The 21,619-nt window shown below is 42.3% G+C and overlaps 1 protein-coding gene across 1 annotated transcript in view; it reads right to left on the bottom strand.

Annotated features, from left to right (window-relative positions):
- MOV10L1 (Mov10 like RISC complex RNA helicase 1) overlaps positions 1–21,619 on the bottom strand; it is a 1,168,229-nt gene that overhangs the window by 93,968 nt on the left and 1,052,642 nt on the right. The window contains exon 24 of the mRNA XM_053719185.1: positions 10,229–10,369. Within this exon, the coding sequence (XP_053575160.1) occupies positions 10,229–10,369 (141 nt within the window). The remainder of the gene's footprint in view (positions 1–10,228; positions 10,370–21,619) is intronic.

The raw sequence follows: 21,619 nt of genomic DNA, 5'->3' as shown, positions 1-21,619 counted from the left end.
ACTAGATGCAGTCTCAACTGATAGTGATGTATCTGTGGCTGCTAGCCCCCCTGCCAGCCCCCCTGCTAGCCCCCCTGCCAGAAGGAGGCGTGTTGCTGCCATTGCTGCTGAAGAGTGGGTAACGCCTCATCTCCAGAGGCCAGATATCCCACCCTTCACAGCAAATGCTGGCATAAATATAGATGTGGCAGGTTTTAGCCCCCAGCAGTTTCTGGAAGTGTTTCTGGGCGATGATATATTGGGGAACATTGTCGCCCAAACTAATTTATATGCCCATCAGTTCCGTGCTGCAAAGCCTGGAACATATTTGGCAAAGCAGCAATGGGCCCCCATCAATGTGCCAGAATTCAAAAAATTCTGGGCATTGACTATGCTGATGGGCATCATAAAGAAACCCTCCATTCGCTCCTACTGGAGTACTAGCCCCATCTGCTCTACCCCCATTTTCTCCCAGACTATGTCGAGGAAGAGGTATGAAATGATTCTGCATTTCATGCACTTCAGCGACAACAGCCTGTGCCCCCCTAGGGAGCATCCCCAATTTGACAGGCTGTATAAAATCCGCCCCCTGATAACCCACTTTTCTGCCAGGTTTGCAGAGGCTTATACACCTGGAAGGAATATATGCGTTGATGAATCCCTAATGAAGTATAAGGGAAGGCTGGGATTCAAGCAGTATATTCCTTCCAAACGCTCCAGATATGGGGTAAAGGTGTATAAGCTCTGTGACAGCGAGACTGGGTATACTCAGGCCTTCCGGGTGTATGAGGGAAAGGATAGCCACCTTGACCCTCCAGGTTGCCCAGAACATATGGGAACCACTGGCAAGATTGTCTGGGACCTGATATTACCCCTAATGAACAAAGGGTATCACTTGTACTTAGACAATTTTTATACAAGTGTCCTTTTGTTCAAGCTACTGTATTGCTTTGATACAGTAGCTTGCGGTACAATTAAAAAGAACCGCGCAGGTTTCCCAGGACAGCTTGTACGCACCCGGCTACGAAGGGGGGAGACCTCAGCTCTGCGCCAAGAGGAGCTGTTGGCACTGAAGTACAGAGACAAGAAGGATGTATACCTTCTTACCACCATCCACACAGAGAGGACGGTGGCGGTTTCTGTACGTGGCAGAGCTGAGATCATAAGGAAGCCAGTGTGCATCAAGTCTTATAACCGGCATATGGGTGGGGTTGATCTGGCTGATCAGCTGCTGCAGCCCTATCTAATTATGCGGAAGACAAGGGCCTGGTACAAAAAGGTTGCAATTTACCTAATGCAGATTGCAACCCACAACGCTTTTTTGTTGTTCAAAAAAGCAAACCCCAGAGTTAAAAAGACTTTTTTACAGTTTCAGCTCCAGATTATTACGGGGATTTTGTACCATGATGCACCTGCTCCCCGGGCGGTGATGGGAGAGAGCAGAGTTGGGGCTACCCATTTTATTTTTAAAATCCCCCCTAATGCCACAAAGCAGAAACCACAAAAAAAATGCAGAGTCTGTACCAAGAGGGGGAAGAGAAGGGACACCATATATTACTGTCCTGATTGCCCTGGACAGCCTGCACTCTGCATTGGGGACTGCTTCAAGCGGTACCATACAATGGTCAATTTTTAAAAAAAATAAATACATTTGCTGTTACATATATATATATTTTTTTTGGTTATGTTTATAGTTAGATGTTTTTTTGTTTTTTTTACTTTTACTGTGCCAGATTTTTACATTTCACTACTCTATTTTTTTCTAAAATTGGGCCTGTTTTTTTTTTAACCAAAACCCCTGTCAAACCTATGCATGGGGGACATAGGTGTTCTCAGGGTGCCTTGCAGAAAACAACCTGAAGTATGTTTTTGTAATAACTTACAACAGTCTCTCCTAAATTATAGTCAAAAAGCAATGTGTCTGTAAAAATGAAAATTGAAAAATTACCACCATACACTTTCTCCAATTTTTTGGGCTAAAACGGTTGCTTCAAAGGCATCAAAGCACACCATATACAATACCTTGGGGTGTCAACATTTAAAAAATATACACTTTGAATGCAATAAATAAAAGTGGGGTATGCGATAGGCCCCAAACTAAAGATAGGCCTATCAGAAGAAATACTCTCATTTTTAATAACTAAAATCACAAGTCATAAAATTGTAACATAACCTTCCCAAAATCCTGGCAAACCTATGCATGGGGGGCATAGGTGTACTCAGGGTGCCTTGCAGAAAACAACCTGAAGTATTATTTTGCAATAACTTACAACAATCTCTCCTAAATCATAGTCAAAAAGCAATGTGTCTGTAAAAATGAAAATTGAAAAATTACCACCATATACTTTCTCCAATTTTTTGGGCTAAAACGGTTGCTTCAAAGGCATCAAAGCACACCATATACAATACCTTGGGGTGTCAACATTTAAAAAATATACACTTTGAATGCAATAAATAAAAGTGGGGTATGCGATAGGCCCCAAACTAAAGATAGGCCTATCAGAAGAAATACTCTCATTTTTAATAACTAAAATCACAAGTCATAAAATTGTAACATAACCTTCCCAAAATCCTGGCAAACCTATGCATGGGGGGCATAGGTGTACTCAGGGTGCCTTGCAGAAAACAACCTGAAGTATTATTTTGCAATAACTTACAACAATCTCTCCTAAATCATAGTCAAAAAGCAATGTGTCTGTAAAAATGAAAATTGAAAAATTACCACCATATACTTTCTCCAATTTTTTGGGCTAAAACGGTTGCTTCAAAGGCATCAAAGCACACCATATACAATACCTTGGGGTGTCAACATTTAAAAAATATACACTTTGAATGCAATAAATAAAAGTGGGGTATGTGATAGGCCCCAAACTAAAGATAGGCCTATCAGAAGAAATACTCTCATTTTTAATAACTAAAATCATGTAACATAACCTTCCCAAAATCCTGGCAAACCTATGCATGGGGGGCATAGGTGTACTCAGGGTGCCTTGCAGAAAACAACCTGAAGTATTCTTTTGCAATAACTTACAACAGTCTCTCCTAAATCATAGTAAAAAAGCAATGTGTCTGTAACAATGAAAATTGAAAAATTACCACCATATACTTTCTCCAATTTTTTGGGCTAAAACGGTTGCTTCAAAGGCATCAAAGCACACCATATACAATACCTTGGGGTGTCAACATTTAAAAAATATACACTTTGAATGTAATAAATAAAAGTGGGGTATGTGATAGGCCCCAAACTAAAGATAGGCCTATCAGAAGAAATACTCTCATTTTTAATAACTAAAATCACAAGTCATAAAATTGTAACATAACCTTCCCAAAATCCTGGCAAACCTATGCATGGGGGGCATAGGTGTACTCAGGGTGCCTTGCAGAAAACAACCTGAAGTATTCTTTTGCAATAACTTACAACAATCTCTCCTAAATCATAGTCAAAAAGCAATGTGTCTGTAAAAATGAAAATTGAAAAATTACCACCATATACTTTCTCCAATTTTTTGGGCTAAAACGGTTGCTTCAAAGGCATCAAAGCACACCATATACAATACCTTGGGGTGTCAACATTTAAAAAATATACACTTTGAATGCAATAAATAAAAGTGGGGTATGTGATAGGCCCCAAACTAAAGATAGGCCTATCAGAAGAAATACTCTCATTTTTAATAACTAAAATCATGTAACATAACCTTCCCAAAATCCTGGCAAACCTATGCATGGGGGGCATAGGTGTACTCAGGGTGCCTTGCAGAAAACAACCTAAAGTATTCTTTTGCAATAACTTACAACAGTCTCTCCTAAATCATAGTAAAAAAGCAATGTGTCTGTAACAATGAAAATTGAAAAATTACCACCATATACTTTCTCCAATTTTTTGGGCTAAAACGGTTGCATCAAAGTCATCAAACCACTCCATGTATAATACCTTGGGGGGTCAACTTTTTAAATATAATCACATTTATGGAAAACAAATAAATTGGGGTATGTTAAAAGACCCCCAAAAAAAGACGATAGGCAAAGAAAATATGTTAAATGTGAAAAAAAATCACAAACACATGTCAGACATTTGGCATTGCACCGCCCAAACAAGCCACCAAACCTATGCATAGGTGGTATCACTGAACTCAGGAGATGTTGGTGACCACATATTGGTGTCTTCTTTGGTAGTAACACATAACAGGAGCTGTGAATCCATGTCTAAAGTACAATGTATGTGAAAAATAACACAAAGAAATGAATGCCCAATAGTTTGACAAAGACTAGTGGTTGAATTAGTGTATGGAAAGTGTTAAAACACCTGCATTTGAAATACCCTAGGATGTCTACTTTTCAAAAATATATGGTTTTATGGGGGTAAATTACATTGGCCGGCTTCAGAAATGTCTTAAATAGAACATGGGTGCATGGGATGTGAAAATGGGAAGTGTAAAAAATGGAATGCGCTTCCTAAAAATAAGGCCTTCTAGCCCCCAGAGAACCCAACACACCTATACATGGGTGGTATCACTGTACTCAGGAGATGTTGTTGAACACATATTGAGGTGTTTTTTGGCAGTAAACACATAACAGGAACTGAGAATCCATGCCTAAAGTACAATGTGTGTGAAAAATAACACAAAAAAATGACTACCCAAAAGTTTGACAAAGACTGGTGGTTAAATAAGTTCATGGAAAGTGTGAAAATACCAGCATTTCAAATACCCTAGGGGGTCTACTTCTCAAAAATATATGGTTTTATGGGGGTAAATTTCATTGACCGGCTTCAGAAATGTCCCAAATAGGACATGGGTGCATGATGACCGATGTGAAAATTCCAAGTTGAAAAACTGGAATGCGCTTCCTAAAATTAAGGCCTTTTAGCCCCCAGAGAACCCGACACACCTATACATGGGTGGTATCACTGTACTCAGGAGATGTTGTTGAACACATATTGAGGTTTTTTTTGGCAGTAACACATAACAGGAACTGAGAATCCATGCCTAAAATACAATGTGTGTGAAAAATAACACAAAATAATGACTACCCAAAAGTTTGACAAAGACTGGTGGTTGAATTAGTGCATGGAAAGTGTTAAAATACAAGCATTTGAAATACCCTAGGGTGTCTACTTTTCAAAAATATATGGTTTGATGGGGGTAAATTCCATTGACCAGCTTCAGAAATGTCCCAAATAGGACATGGGTGCATGATGACCGATGTGAAAATTCCAAGTTGAAAAACTGGAATGCGCTTCCTAAAATTAAGGCCTTTTAGCCCCCAGAGAACCCGACACACCTATACATGGGTGGTATCACTGTACTCAGGAGATGTTGTTGAACACATATTGAGGTTTTTTTTGGTAGTAACACATAACAGGAACTGAGAATCCATGCCTAAAGTACAATGTGTGTGAAAAATAACACAAAATAATGACTACCCAAAAGTTTGACAAAGACTGGTGGTTGAATTAGTGCATGGAAAGTGTTAAAATACAAGCATTTGAAATACCCTAGGGTGTCTACTTTTCAAAAATATATGGTTTGATGGGGGTAAATTCCATTGACAAGCTTCAGAAATGTCCCAAATAGGACATGGGTGCATGATGACCGATGTGAAAATTCCAAGTTGAAAAACTGGAATGCGCTTCCTAAAATTAAGGCCTTTTAGCCCCCAGAGAACCCGACACACCTATACATGGGTGGTATCACTGTACTCAGGAGATGTTGTTGAACACATATTGAGGTTTTTTTTGGCAGTAACACATAACAGGAACTGAGAATCCACGCCTAAAGTACAATGTGTGGGAAAAATAACACAAAATAATGACTACCCAAAAGTTTGACAAAGACTGGTGGTTGAATTAGTGCATGGAAAGTGTTAAAATACAAGCATTTGAAATACCCTAGGGTGTCTACTTTTCAAAAATATATGGTTTGATGGGGGTAAATTCCATTGACCAGCTTCAGAAATGTCCCAAATAGGACATGGGTGCATGATGACCGATGTGAAAATTCCAAGTTGAAAAACTGGAATGCGCTTCCTAAAATTAAGGCCTTTTAGCCCCCAGAGAACCCGACACACCTATACATGGGTGGTATCACTGTACTCAGGAGATGTTGTTGAACACATATTGAGGGTTTTTTTGGTAGTAACACATAACAGGAACTGAGAATCCATGCCTAAAGTACAATGTGTGTGAAAAATAACACAAAATAATGACTACCCAAAAGTTTGACAAAGACTGGTGGTTGAATTAGTGCATGGAAAGTGTTAAAATACAAGCATTTGAAATACCCTAGGGTGTCTACTTTTCAAAAATATATGGTTTGATGGGGGTAAATTCCATTGACCAGCTTCAGAAATGTCCCAAATAGGACATGGGTGCATGATGACCGATGTGAAAATTCCAAGTTGAAAAACTGGAATGCGCTTCCTAAAATTAAGGCCTTTTAGCCCCCAGAGAACCCGACACACCTATACATGGGTGGTATCACTGTACTCAGGAGATGTTGTTGAACACATATTGAGGGTTTTTTTGGTAGTAACACATAACAGGAACTGAGAATCCATGCCTAAAGTACAATGTGTGTGAAAAATAACACAAAATAATGACTACCCAAAAGTTTGACAAAGACTGGTGGTTGAATTAGTGCATGGAAAGTGTTAAAAACAGAATTTATGTTTACCTGATAAATTACTTTCTCCAACGGTGTGTCCGGTCCACGGCGTCATCCTTACTTGTGGGATATTCTCTTCCCCAACAGGAAATGGCAAAGAGCCCAGCAAAGCTGGTCACATGATCCCTCCTAGGCTCCGCCTACCCCAGTCATTCGACCGACGTTAAGGAGGAATATTTGCATAGGAGAAACCATATGATACCGTGGTGACTGTAGTTAAAGAAAATAAATTATCAGACCTGATTAAAAAACCAGGGCGGACCGTGGACCGGACACACCGTTGGAGAAAGTAATTTATCAGGTAAACATAAATTCTGTTTTCTCCAACATAGGTGTGTCCGGTCCACGGCGTCATCCTTACTTGTGGGAACCAATACCAAAGCTTTAGGACACGGATGAAGGGAGGGAGCAAATCAGGTCACCTAAATGGAAGGCACCACGGCTTGCAAAACCTTTCTCCCAAAAAATAGCCTCAGAAGAAGCAAAAGTATCAAACTACCCTAGGGTGTCTACTTTTCAAAAATATATGGTTTGATGGGGGTAAATTCCATTGGCCAGCTTCAGAAATGTCCCAAATAGGACATGGGTGCATGATGACCGATGTGAAAATTCCAAGTTGAAAAACTGGAATGCGCTTCCTAAAATTAAGGCCTTTTAGCCCCCAGAGAACCCGACACACCTATACATGGGTGGTATCACTGTACTCAGGAGATGTTGTTGAACACATATTGAGGTTTTTTTTGGCAGTAACACATAACAGGAACTGAGAATCCATGCCTAAAGTACAATGTGTGTGAAAAATAACACAAAATAATGACTACCCAAAAGTTTGACAAAGACTGGTGGTTGAATTAGTGCATGGAAAGTGTTAAAATACAAGCATTTGAAATACCCTAGGGTGTCTACTTTTCAAAAATATATGGTTTGATGGGGGTAAATTCCATTGACCAGCTTCAGAAATGTCCCAAATAGGACATGGGTGCATGATGACCGATGTGAAAATTCCAAGTTGAAAAACTGGAATGCGCTCCCTAAAAATAAGAGCTTTTAGCCCCCCGAGAACCCGACACACCTATACATGGGTGGTATCACTGTACCCAGGAGATGCTGCTGAAGACATATGAGGGTGTTATTTGGCAGTAACCCTTAATATTATCAGTAAATGTATTCTTAAATTGCTATTTTGTCAAAAAATCAAATTATTTTTTTTCCCCCCCCAAACTTTGGCATAGATTGGTGGTAAAATGGTTGCATGAAAAAAGTCAAAATACCCCAAGTTTAATACCTTAGGTTGTCTTCTTTTAAAAAATATATCCATTTGAAGGGTTATTCAGGGATTCATGACAGATATTGGTGTTACAATGTAACTATCGCCAATTTTGAAAAAACATGGTTTTGAAATAGCAAAGTGCTACTTGTACTTATTGCCCTATAACTTGCAAAAAAAGCAAAGAACATGTAAACATTGGGTATTTATAAACTCAGGACAAAATTTAGAAACTGTTTAGCATTGGTATTTTATGGTGGTTGTAGATGTGTAAGAGATTTTGGGGCTCAAAGTTAGAAAAAGTGCATTTTTTTTCATTTTTTCCTCATATTTTATATTTTTTTTTATAGTAAATTATAAGATATGATGAAAAAAATGGTATCTTTAGAAAGTCCATTTAATGGCGAGAAAAACAGTATATAATATGTGTGGGTACAGTAAATGAGTAAGAGGAAAATTACAGTTAAATACAAACATCGCAGAAATGCAAAAATAGCCTTGGTCCCAGATGGTCAACAAATTGAAAAGTGGTCTGGTCACTAAGGGGTTAAATGACAGTTTCAGGAATGGGGAAAAATGCAAAACAAACAAGCCTCTAGCAACCAGAAGCAACAAAAAAGTGAGACTTAAATAATGTGAAAAAAAAGTGGCGCCAAGTATGGCGCCCACATTTTTTGGCGCCACGTATGACGCCCACATTTTTTGGCGCCAAGTATGACGCCCACATTTTTTGGCGCCAAGTATGACGCCCACATTTTTTGGCGCCAAGTATGACGCCCACACTTTTTGGTGCAAAAAAACGTCTGTAACACACATGCGTCAAAAATGACGCAACCACGTGTAAACTTCCGGCGTCAACTATGGTGCCGGAAATTACAAAATTTTGCGCCAAAAAAGTTCGCGCCAAGAATGACGCAATAAATTGAAGCATTTTCTGCCCCCGCGAGCCTACCAGCCCGCAAGGAAAAAAGTAAAATAGAAAATTTCTTTAAGGTAAGAAAAAATATTTTATTCATATGCATTTTCCCAAATAATGAAACTGACAGTCTGAAAGAAGGAATACTGATTATCCTGAATCATGGCAAATATAAGTTTAAAGACATATATTTAGAACTTTACATATAAAGTGCCCAACCATAGCTTAGAGTGTCATAATAAAATAAGACTTACTTACCCTAAGACACTCATCTACATATAGTAGACAGCCAAACCAGTACTGAAACGAGAATCAGTAGAGGTAATGGTATATAAGAGTATATCGTCGATCTGAAAAGGGAGGTAAGAGATGAATCTCTACGACCAATAACAGAGAACCTATGAAATAGATCCCGTAGAAGGAGACCATTGAATTCAAATAGGCAATACTCTCTTCACATCCCTCTGACATTCACTGCACTCTGAGAGGAAAACCGGGCTCCAGCCTGCTTGCGAAGCGCATATCAACGTAGAATCTAGCACAAACTTACTTGTGGTGTGGTGAGGGGTGTATTTATAGGCATTTTAAGGTTTGGGAAACTTTGCCCCTCCTGGTAGGAATGTATATCCCATACGTCACTAGCTCATGGACTCTTGCTAATTACATGAAAGAAAGAGGGGGGGGAGAGAGAGAGAGCGCAAAAGAGGGGGGGAGAGAGAGAGCGCAAAAGAGGGGGGGAGAGAGAGCACAAAAGAGAGGGGGAGAGATGGGGAGAGAGCACAAAAGAGTAGGGGGAGAGAGAGAGCACAAAAGAGTAGGGGGAGAGAGAGAGCGCAAAAGAGGGGGAGAGAGTGCAAAAGAGAGGGGGAGAGAGAGAGCTCAAAAGAGGGGGGGGGGAGAGAGAGCGCAAAAGAGGGGGGGGAGAGAGAGCACAAAAGAGAGGGGGAGAGATGGGGAGAGAGCACAAAAGAGAAGGAGGGGAGAGAGCACAAAAGAGAAGGAGGAGAGAGAGAGCACAAAAGAGAAGGGGGAGAGAGAGAGCGCAAAAGAGGGGGAGAGAGTACAAAAAAGAGGGGGAGAAAGCGCAAAAGAGAGGGGGGAGAGAAAGAGCTCAAAAGAGAGGGGGAGAGAGAGCTCAAAAGAGAGGGGGAGAGAGAGCTCAAAAGAGAGGGGGAGAGAGAGATCAAAAGAGAGGGGGAGGGAGAGAGCGCAAGGGGTGGGACCGCTGTACTGCAAAAAATGGCCCGTATGAACGGGCTTTAGGACTAGTATGTATGTATATATATATATATATATATATATATATATATATATATATATATATATATATATATATATATATATATATATATACACACACACACACACACACACACACACAGTATATATATTTTAGGCACATACCTTAACAAGGATGTGTGGATTTCCAACCACAATTAGCAGTGCCTTTGCTCTCGTCGTTGCAACATTAAATCGTTTTGGATTTGACAAGAAACCCAACAAATATCTTGAATCTTCATGAAGAGAATCTTCGCGAGAACGTACCTAAAACAATCAGTAAGGAAAAGAGAAACAAACAATTAATTTGGCAAAGATAAAGTTTCAATATCATTATGAAATATTAAGATAATCATGATTTATATTGTATATTAAATAAATACTAATTAAGTAGAGTTTTGTGCCAAATTGCTGAAGTCAATGCTCCTCTAGTTACACTAAAAATAACCTAATAAATGTGTGTCCCAGTTTTACACAGTAGTCAGTGAGAGGTCAAACATGAGAAAAACATAATTTATGCTTACCTGATAAATTTATTTCTCTTGTAGTGTAGTCAGTCCACGGGTCATCCATTACTTATGGGATTATATCTCTTCCCCAACAGGAAGTTGCAAGAGGATCACCCAAGCAGAGCTGCTATATAGCTCCTCCCCTCACATGTCATATCCAGTCATTCAACCGAAACAGACGAGAAAGGAGAAACCATAGGGTGCAGTGGTGACTGGAGTTTAATTAAAATTTAGATCTGCCTTAAAAGACAGGGCGGGCCGTAAACTGACTACACTACAAGAGAAAACAGAATTTATGTTTACCTGATAAATTTCTTTCTCCAACGGTGTGTCCGGTCCACGGCGTCATCCTTACTTGTGGGATATTCTCCTCCCCAACAGGAAATGGCAAAGAGCCCAGCAAAGCTGGTCACATGATCCCCCCTAGGCTCCGCCTACCCCAGTCATTCGACCGACGTTAAGGAGGAATAATAGCATAGGAGAAACCATATGGTACCGTGGTGACTGTAGTTAAAGAAAATAAATTATCAGACCTGATTAAAAAACCCGGGCGGGCCGTGGACCGGACACACCGTTGGAGAAAGAAATTTATCAGGTAAACATAAATTCTGTTTTCTCCAACATAGGTGTGTCCGGTCCACGGCGTCATCCTTACTTGTGGGAACCAATACCAAAGCTTTAGGACACGGATGAAGGGAGGGAGCAAATCAGGTCACCTAAATGGAAGGCACCACGGCTTGCAAAACCTTTCTCCCAAAAATAGCCTCAGAAGAAGCAAAAGTATCAAACTTGTAAAATTTGGTAAAAGTGTGCAGTGAAGACCAAGTCGCTGCCCTACATATCTGATCAACAGAAGCCTCGTTCTTGAAGGCCCATGTGGAAGCCACAGCCCTAGTGGAATGAGCCGTGATTCTTTCGGGAGGCTGCCGTCCGGCAGTCTCGTAAGCCAATCTGATGATGCTTTTAATCCAAAAAGAGAGAGAGGTAGAAGTTGCTTTTTGACCTCTCCTTTTACCTGAATAAACAACAAACAGGGAAGATGTTTGTCTAAAATCCTTTGTAGCATCTAAATAGAATTTTAGAGCGCGAACAACATCCAAATTGTGCAACAAGCGTTCCTTCTTTGAAACTGGTTTCGGACACAGAGAAGGTACGATAATCTCCTGGTTAATGTTTTTGTTAGAAACAACTTTTGGAAGAAAACCAGGTTTAGTACGTAAAACCACCTTATCTGCATGGAACACCAGATAAGGAGGAGAACACTGCAGAGCAGATAATTCTGAAACTCTTCTAGCAGAAGAAATTGCAACTAAAAACAAAACTTTCCAAGATAATAACTTAATATCAACGGAATGTAAGGGTTCAAACGGAACCCCCTGAAGAACTGAAAGAACTAGATTGAGACTCCAAAGAGGAGTCAAAGGTTTGTAAACAGGCTTGATTCTAACCAGAGCCTGAACAAAGGCTTGAACATCTGGCACAGCTGCCAGTTTTTTGTGAAGTAACACCGACAAGGCAGAAATCTGTCCCTTCAGGGAACTTGCCGATAATCCTTTTTCCAATCCTTCTTGAAGGAAGGATAGAATCCTAGGAATCTTAACCTTGTCCCAAGGGAATCCTTTAGATTCACACCAACAGATATATTTTTTCCAAATTTTGTGGTAAATCTTTCTAGTTACAGGCTTTCTGGCCTGAACAAGAGTATCGATAACAGAATCTGAGAAACCTCGCTTCGATAAAATCAAGCGTTCAATCTCCAAGCAGTCAGCTGGAGTGAAACCAGATTCGGATGTTCGAACGGACCCTGAACAAGAAGGTCTCGTCTCAAAGGTAGCTTCCAAGGTGGAGCCGATGACATATTCACCAGATCTGCATACCAAGTCCTGCGTGGCCACGCAGGAGCTATCAAGATCACCGACGCCCTCTCCTGATTGATCCTGGCTACCAGCCTGGGGATGAGAGGAAAACGGCGGGAACACATAAGCTAGTTTGAAGGTCCAAGGTGCTACTAGTGCATCCACTAGAGCCGCCTTGGGATCCCTGGATCTGGACCCGTAGCAAGGAACTTTGAAGTTCTGACGAGAGGCCATCAGATCCATGTCTGGAATGCCCCAAAGTTGAGTGACTTGGGCAAAGATTTCCGGATGGAGTTCCCACTCCCCCGGATGCAATATCTGACGACTCAGAAAATCCGCTTCCCAATTTTCCACTCCCGGGATGTGGATAGCAGACAGGTGGCAGGAGTGAGACTCCGCCCATAGAATAATCTTGGTCACTTCTTCCATCGCTAGGGAACTCCTTGTTCCCCCCTGATGGTTGATGTACGCAACAGTCGTCATGTTGTCTGATTGAAACCGTATGAACTTGGTCCTCGCTAGCTGAGGCCAAGCCTTGAGAGCATTGAATATCGCTCTCAGTTCCAGAATATTTATCGGTAGAAGAGATTCTTCCCGAGACCAAAGACCCTGAGCTTTCAGGGATCCCCAGACCGCGCCCCAGCCCATCAGACTGGCGTCGGTCGTGACAATGACCCACTCTGGTCTGTGGAATGTCATCCCTCGTGACAGGTTGTCCAGGGACAGCCACCAACGGAGTGAGTCTCTGGTCCTCTGATTTACTTGTATCTTTGGAGACAAGTCTGTATAGTCCCCATTCCACTGACTGAGCATGCACAGTTGTAATGGTCTTAGATGAATGCGCGCAAAAGGAACTATGTCCATTGTCGCTACCATCAACCCGATCACTTCCATGCACTGAGCTACGGAAGGAAGAGGAACGGAATGAAGTATTCGACAAGAGTCCAGAAGCTTTGTCTTTCTGGCCTCTGTTAGAAAAATCCTCATTTCTGAGGAGTCTATAATTGTTCCCAAGAAGGGAACCCTTGTTGACGGGGATAGAGAACTCTTTTCCACGTTCACTTTCCAGCCGTGCGATCTGAGAAAGGCCAGGACGATGTCCGTGTGAGCCTTTGCTCGAGGGAGGGACGACGCTTGAATCAGAATGTCGTCCAGGTAAGGTACAACTGCAATGCCCCTTGGTCTTAGCACAGCTAGAAGGGACCCTAGTACCTTTGTGAAAATCCTTGGAGCAGTGGCTAATCCGAAAGGAAGCGCCACGAACTGGTAATGTTTGTCCAGGAATGCAAACCTTAGGAACCGATGATGTTCCTTGTGGATAGGAATATGTAGATACGCATCCTTTAAATCCACCGTGGTCATGAATTGACCTTCCTGGATGGAAGGAAGGATAGTTCGAATGGTTTCCATCTTGAAAGATGGGACCTTGAGAAATTTGTATAAGATCTTGAGATCTAGGATTGGTCTGAACGTTCCCTCTTTTTTGGGAACTATGAACAGATTGGAGTAGAACCCCATCCCTTGTTCTCTCAATGGAACAGGATGAATCACTCCCATTTTTAACAGGTCTTCTACACAATGTAAGAACGCCTGTCTTTTTATGTGGTCTGAAGACAACTGAGACCTGTGGAACCTTCCCCTTGGGGGAAGTCCCTTGAATTCCAGAAGATAACCCTGGGAGACTATTTCTAGCGCCCAAGGATCCAGAACATCTCTTGCCCAAGCCTGAGCGAAGAGAGAGAGTCTGCCCCCCACCAGATCCGGTCCCGGATCGGGGGCCGATATTTCATGCTGTCTTGATAGCAGTGGCAGGTTTCTTTGCCTGCTTTCCCTTGTTCCAGCCTTGCATTGGTCTCCAAGCTGGCTTGGCCTGAGAAGTATTACCCTCTTGCTTAGAGGACGTAGCACCTTGGGCTGGTCCGTTTTTACGAAAGGGACGAAAATTAGGTCTATTTTTTGCCTTGAAAGGCCGATCCTGAGGAAGGGCATGGCCCTTACCCCCAGTGATATCAGAGATAATCTCTTTCAAGTCAGGAGCAAACAGCGTTTTCCCCTTGAAAGGAATGTTTAGTAGCTTGTTCTTGGAAGACGCATCAGCCGACCAAGATTTCAACCAAAGCGCTCTGCGCGCCACAATAGCAAACCCAGAATTCTTAGCCGCTAACTTAGCCAATTGCAAAGAGGCGTCTAGAGTGAAAGAATTAGCCAATTTGAGAGCATTGACTCTGTCCATAATCTCCTCATAAGGAGGAGAGTCACTATCGAGCACCTTAATCAGTTCATCAAACCAGAAATATGCGGCTGTAGTGACAGGGACAATGCATGAAATGGGTTGTAGAAGGTAACCCTGCTGAACAAACATCTTTTTAAGCAAACCTTCTAATTTTTTATCCATAGGATCTTTGAAAGCACAACTATCCTCTATGGGAATAGTGGTGCGTTTGTTTAAAGTAGAAACCGCTCCCTCGACCTTGGGGACTGACTGCCATAAGTCCTTTCTGGGGTCGACCATAGGAAACAATTTTTTAAATATGGGGGGAGGGACGAAAGGAATACCGGGCCTTTCCCATTCTTTATTAACAATGTCCGCCACCCGCTTGGGTATAGGAAAAGCTTCTGGGAGCCCCGGCACCTCTAGGAACTTGTCCATTTTACATAGTTTCTCTGGGATGACCAAATTTTCACAATCATCCAGAGTGGATAATACCTCCTTAAGCAAAATGCGGAGATGTTCCAATTTAAATTTAAAAGTAATCACATCAGATTCAGCCTGCTGAGAAATGTTCCCTAAATCAGTAATTTCTCCCTCAGACAAAACCTCCCTGGCTCCCTCAGATTGGGTTAGGGGCCCTTCAGAGATATTAATATCAGCGTCGTCATGCTCTTCAGTAACTAAAACAGAGCATCCACGCTTACGCTGACAAGGGTTCATTTTGGCTAAAATGTTTTTGACAGAATTATCCATTACAGCCGTTAATTGTTGCATAGTAAGGAGTATTGGCGCGCTAGATGTACTAGGGGCCTCCTGAGTGGGCAAGACTCGTGTAGACGAAGGAGGGAATGATGCAGTACCATGCTTACTCCCCTCACTTGAGGAATCATCTTGGGCATCATTGTCATTATCACATAAATCACATTTATTTAAATGAATAGGAATTCTGGCTTCCCCACATTCAGAACACAGTCTATCTGGTAGTTCAGACATGTTAAACAGGCATAAACTTGATAAGAAAGTACAAAAAACGTTTTGAAATAAAACCGTTACTGTCACTTTAAATTTTAAACTGAACACACTTTATTACTGCAATTGCGAAAAAACATGAAGGAATTGTTCAAAATTCACCAAACTTTCACCACAGTGTCTTAAAGCCTTGAAAATATTGCACACCAATTTTGGAAGCTTTAACCCTTAAAATAACGGAACCGGAGCCGTTTTAAGCTTTAACCCCTTTACAGTCCCTGGTATCTGCTTTGCTGAGACCCAACCAAACCCAAGGGGAATACGATACCAAATGATGCCTTCAGAAGTCTTTTATCAGTATCAGAGCTCCTCTCACATGCGACTGCATGCCATGCCTCTCAAAAACAAGTGCGCAACACCGGCGCGAAAATGAGACTCTGCCTATGCTTTGGGAAAGCCCCTAAAGAATAAGGTGTCTAAAACGGTGCCTGCCGATATAATTATATCAAAATACCCAGAATAAATGATTCCTCAAGGCTAAATAAGTGTTAATATCAATCGATTTAGCCCAAAAAATGTCTACAGTCTAAATAAGCCCTTGTGAAGCCCTTATTTACAATCGTAATAAACATGGCTTACCGGATCCCATAGGGAAATGACAGCTTCCAGCATTACATCGTCTTGTTAGAATGTGTCATACCTCAAGCAGCAAAGGACTGCAAACTGTTCCCCCAACTGAAGTTAATGCTCTCAACAGTCCTGTGTGGAACAGCCATGGATTTTAGTTACGGTTGCTAAAATCATTTTCCTCATACAAACAGAATTCTTCATCTCTTTTCTGTTTCTGAGTAAATAGTACGTACCAGCACTATTTGAAAATAACAAACTCTTGATTGAATAATGAAAAACTACAGTTAAACACTAAAAAACTCTAAGCCATCTCCGTGGAGATGTTGCCTGTACAACGGCAAAGAGAATGACTGGGGTAGGCGGAGCCTAGGGGGGATCATGTGACCAGCTTTGCTGGGCTCTTTGCCATTTCCTGTTGGGGAGGAGAATATCCCACAAGTAAGGATGACGCCGTGGACCGGACACACCTATGTTGGAGAAATAAATTTATCAGGTAAGCATAAATTATGTTTTCTCTTGTTAAGTGTAGTCAGTCCACGGGTCATCCATTACTTATGGGATACCAATACCAAAGCTAAAGTACACGGATGAAGGGAGGAACAAGGCAGGAACTTTAAATGGAAGGAACCACTGCCTGAAGCACCTTTCTCCCAAAAATAGCCTCCGAAGAAGCAAAAGTGTCAAATTTGTAAAATTTTGAAAAAGTGTGAAGTGAAGACCAAGTTGCAGCCTTGCAAATCTGCTCAACAGAGGCCTCATTTTTAAAGGCCCAGGTGGAAGCCACAGCTCTAGTAGAATGAGCTGTAATTCTTTCAGGAGGCTGCTGTCCAGCAGTCTCATAGGCTAAACGTATTATGCTACGAAGCCAAAAAGAGAGAGAGGTAGCCGAAGCCTTTTGACCTCTCCTCTGTCCAGAGTAAACGACAAACAGGGAAGAAGTTTGACGAAAATCTTTAGTTGCCTGCAAATAGAACTTCAGGGCAAAAGTCGTTCCTTCTTTGAAGAAGGGTTAGGACACAATGATGGAACAACAATCTCTTGATTGATATTCCTGTTAGAAACTACCTTAGGTAAGAACCCAGGTTTAGTACGCAGAACTACCTTGTCTGAATGAAAAATCAGATAAGGAGAATCACAATGTAAGGCAGATAACTCAGAGACTCTTCGAGCCGAGGAAATAGCCATCAAAAACAGAACTTTTCAAGATAACAGCTTGATATCAATGAAATGAAGGGGTTCAAATGGAACGCCTTGCAGAACGTTAAGAACTAAGTTTAAGCTCCACGGCGGAGCAACAGTCTTAAACACAGGATTAATCCTAGCCAAAGCCTGACAAAAAGCCAGAACGTCTGGAACTTCTGCCAGACGTTTGTGTAGAAGAATAGACAGAGCAGAAATCTGTCCCTTTAACGAACTAGCAGATAAGCCCTTTTCTAAACCCTCTTGTAGAAAAGACAATATCCTAGGAATCCTAACCTTACTCCATGAGTAACTCTTGGATTCGCACCAATATAAATATTTACGCCATATCTTATGGTAAATTCTTCTGGTAACAGGTTTCCTAGCCTGTATTAAGGTATCAATAACCGTCTCCGAGAAGCCACGCTTTGATAGAATCAAGCGTTCAATCTCCATGCAGTCAGCCTCAGAGAAATTAGATTTGGATGGTTGAAAGGACCCTGAATTAGAAGGTCCTGCCTCAGAGGCAGAGACCATGGTGGACAGGACGACATGTCCACTAGGTCTGCATACCAGGTCCTGCGTGGCCACGCAGGCGCTATCAGAATCACCGATGCTCTCTCCTGTTTGATCTTGGCAATCAGTCGAGGAAGCATCGGAAATGGTGGAAACACATAAGCCATGTTGAAGACCCAAGGTGCTGTCAGAGCATCTATCAGCACTGCTCCCGGGTCCCTGGACCTGGATCCGTAACAAGGAAGCTTGGCGTTCTGGCGAGACGCCATGAGATCCAGATCTGGTTTGCCCCAACGATGAATCAGTTGAGCGAAGACCTCCGGATGAAGTTCCCACTCCCCCGGATGAAAAGTCTGGCGACTTAGAAAATCCGCCTCCCAGTTCTCCATGCCTGGGATGTAGATCGCTGACAGGTGGCAAGAGTGAGACTCTGCCCAGCGAATTATCTTTGAGACTTCCAACATCGCTAGGGAACTTCTGGTTCCCCCTTGATGGTTGATGTAAGCCACAGTCGTGATGTTGTCCGACTGAAATCTGATGAACCTCAGAGTTGCTAACTGAGGCCAAGCTAGAAGAGCATTGAATATTTCTCTTAACTCCAGAATATTTATTGGGAGGAGTTTCTCCTCCTGAGTCCACGATCCCTGAGCCTTCAGGGAATTCCAGACTGCGCCCCAACCTAGAAGGCTGGCGTCTGTTGTTACAATCGTCCAATCTGGCCTGCGAAAGGTCATCCCCTTGGACAGATGGGGCCGAGAAAGCCACCATAGAAGAGATTCTCTGGTCTCTTGATCCAGATTTAGCCGAGGGGACAAATCTGAGTAATCCCCATTCCACTGACTTAGCATGCACAATTGCAGCGGTCTGAGATGCAGGCGCGCAAATGGTACTATGTCCATTGCCGCTACCATTAAGCCGATTACTTCCATGCACTGAGCTACTGACGGGTGTGGAATGGAATGAAGGGCACGGCAAGCATTTAGAAGTTTTGATAACCTGGCCTCCGTCAGGTAAATTCTCATCTCTACAGAATCTATAAGAGTCCCTAGGAAGGGAACCCTTGTAAGTGGTAATAGAGAACTCTTTTCCACGTTCACCTTCCACCCATGCGACCTCAGAAATGCCAGAACTATCTCTGTATGAGACTTGGCAGTTTGAAAACTTGACGCTTGTATCAGAATGTCGTCTAGGTACGGAGCCACCGCTATGCCTCGCGGTCTTAGTACCGCCAGAAGTGAGCCCAGAACCTTTGTAAAGATTCTTGGAGCCGTAGCTAACCCGAAGGGAAGAGCTACAAACTGGTAATGCTTGTCTAGGAAGGCAAATCTTAGGTACCGATAATGATCCTTGTGAATCGGTATGTGAAGGTAGGCATCCTTTAAGTCCACTGTGGTCATGTACTGACCCTCTTGGATCATGGGTAGGATGGTTCGAATAGTTTCCATTTTGAATGATGGAACTCTTAGGAATTTGTTTAGGATTTTTAAGTCCAAGATTGGTCTGAAGGTTCCCTCTTTTTTGGGAACCACAAATAGATTTGAATAGAATCCTTGCCCGTGTTCCGTCCGCGGAACTGGGTGGATCACCCCCATTAGTAAGAGGTCTTGTACACAGCGTAGAAACGCCTCTTTCTTTATTTGGTTTGCTGATAACCTTGAAAGATGAAATCTCCCTTGTGGAGGAGAAGCTTTGAAGTCCAGAAGATATCCCTGAGATATGATCTCCAACGCCCAGGGATCCTGGACATCTTTTGCCCAAGCCTGGGCAAAGAGAGAAAGTCTGCCCCCCACTAGATCCGTTTCCGGATAGGGGGCCCTCTCTTCATGCTGTCTTAGGGGCAGCAGCAGGTTTTCTGGCCTGTTTGCCCTTGTTCCAGGACTGGTTAGTTTTCCAGCCCTGTCTGTAACGAGCAACAGCCCCTTCCTGTTTTGGAGCGGAGGAAGTTGATGCTGCTCCTGCCTTGAGGTTACGAAAGGCACGAAAATTAGACTGTTTGGCCTTTGATTTGGCCCTGTCCTGAGGCAGAGCATGGCCCTTACCTCCCGTAATGTCAGCAATAATTTCTTTCAAGCCGGGCCCGAATAAAGTCTGCCCTTTGAAAGGAATATTAAGCAATTTAGATTTAGAAGTCACGTCAGCTGACCAGGATTTAAGCCATAGCGCTTTGCGCGCTTGTATGGCGAATCCGGAGTTCTTAGCCGTAAGTTTGGTTAAATGTACGACGGCATCAGAAACAAATGTGTTAGCTAGCTTAAGTGCTTTAAGCTTGTTCATAATTTCATCCAATGGAGCTGTGCGAATGGCCTCTTCCAGAGACTCAAACCAGAATGCCGCCGCAGCAGTGACAGGTGCAATGCATGCAAGGGGCTGTAAAATAAATAAAACCTTGTTGAACAAACATTTTCTTAAGGTAACCTTCTAATTTTTTATCCATTGGATCTGAAAAGGCACAACTATCCTCCACCAGGATATTGGTACGCTTAGCCAAAGTAGAAACTGCTCCCTCCACCTTAGGGTCCGTCTGCCATAAGTCCCGTGTGGTGGCGTCTATTGGAAACATTTTCCTAAATATAGGAGGGGGGGAAAAAGGCACACCGGGTCTATCCCACTCCTTGCTAATAATTTCTGTAAGCCTCTTAGGTATAGGAAAAACGTCAGTACACACCGGTACCGCATAGTATCTATCCAGCCTACATAATTTCTCTGGGATTGCAACCGTGTTAGTTACAATCATTCAGAGCCGCTAATACCTCCCCTAGCAATACGCGGAGGTTCTCAAGCTTAAATTTAAAATTAGAAATCTCTGAATCCAGTCTCCCTGGATCAGAACCGTCACCCACAGAATGAAGCTCTCCGTCCTCATGTTCTGCAAATTGTGACGCAGTATCGGACATGGCTCTCCCATCATCAGCGCGCTCTGTCCTTAACCCAGAGCAATCGCGCTTGTCTCTTAATTCTGTCAATTTAGATAATACTTCTGTCATAACAGTAGCCATCCATGTCTTGCAAAGTGATTTGTATGGGCCTCTCTGATGTACTTGGCGCCACAATATCACGCACCTCCTGAGCGGGAGGCGAAGGTACTGACACGTGAGGAGAGTTAGTCGGCATAACTTCCCCCTCGTTGTCTGGTGATAATTTCTTTACATGTAAAGATTGACTTTTATTTAAATTTACATCAATGCATTTAGTACACAAATTTCTATGGGGCTCCACATAGGCCTTCAAACATAGTGAACAAAGAGATTCATCTGTGTCAGACATGTTTAAACAGGCTAGCAATGAGACTAGCAAGCTTGGAAAATACTTTCAAATAAATTTACAAGCAATATAAAAAACGCTACTGCGCACAAAAAAGCTGTTACAGTTGAAATAACAATGAACCAAATTAGTTATAGCAACCAAATTTTCACAGTAAATGTATTAAGTTAGCAAAGGATTGCACCCACCAGCAAAAGGATGATTAACCCCATAATACCCAAAAACGGATAACAATCTAATAATTAAAGTTTTTATCACAGTCAAACACACTGTCACAGGTCTGCTGTGACTGATTACCTCCCTCAAAATGAATTTTGAAGACCCCTGAGCTCTCTAGAGACGTCCTGGATCATGGAGGATGAAGTAGGAAGATTGTGACTGAATT

The sequence above is a fragment of the Bombina bombina genome, chromosome 6 (assembly GCF_027579735.1).
Source record: "Bombina bombina isolate aBomBom1 chromosome 6, aBomBom1.pri, whole genome shotgun sequence".
Classification (NCBI taxonomy): domain Eukaryota; kingdom Metazoa; phylum Chordata; class Amphibia; order Anura; family Bombinatoridae; genus Bombina; species Bombina bombina.
Note: the sequence above shows the minus strand (reverse complement) of the source record. Positions and strands in the feature narration are given on the sequence as shown.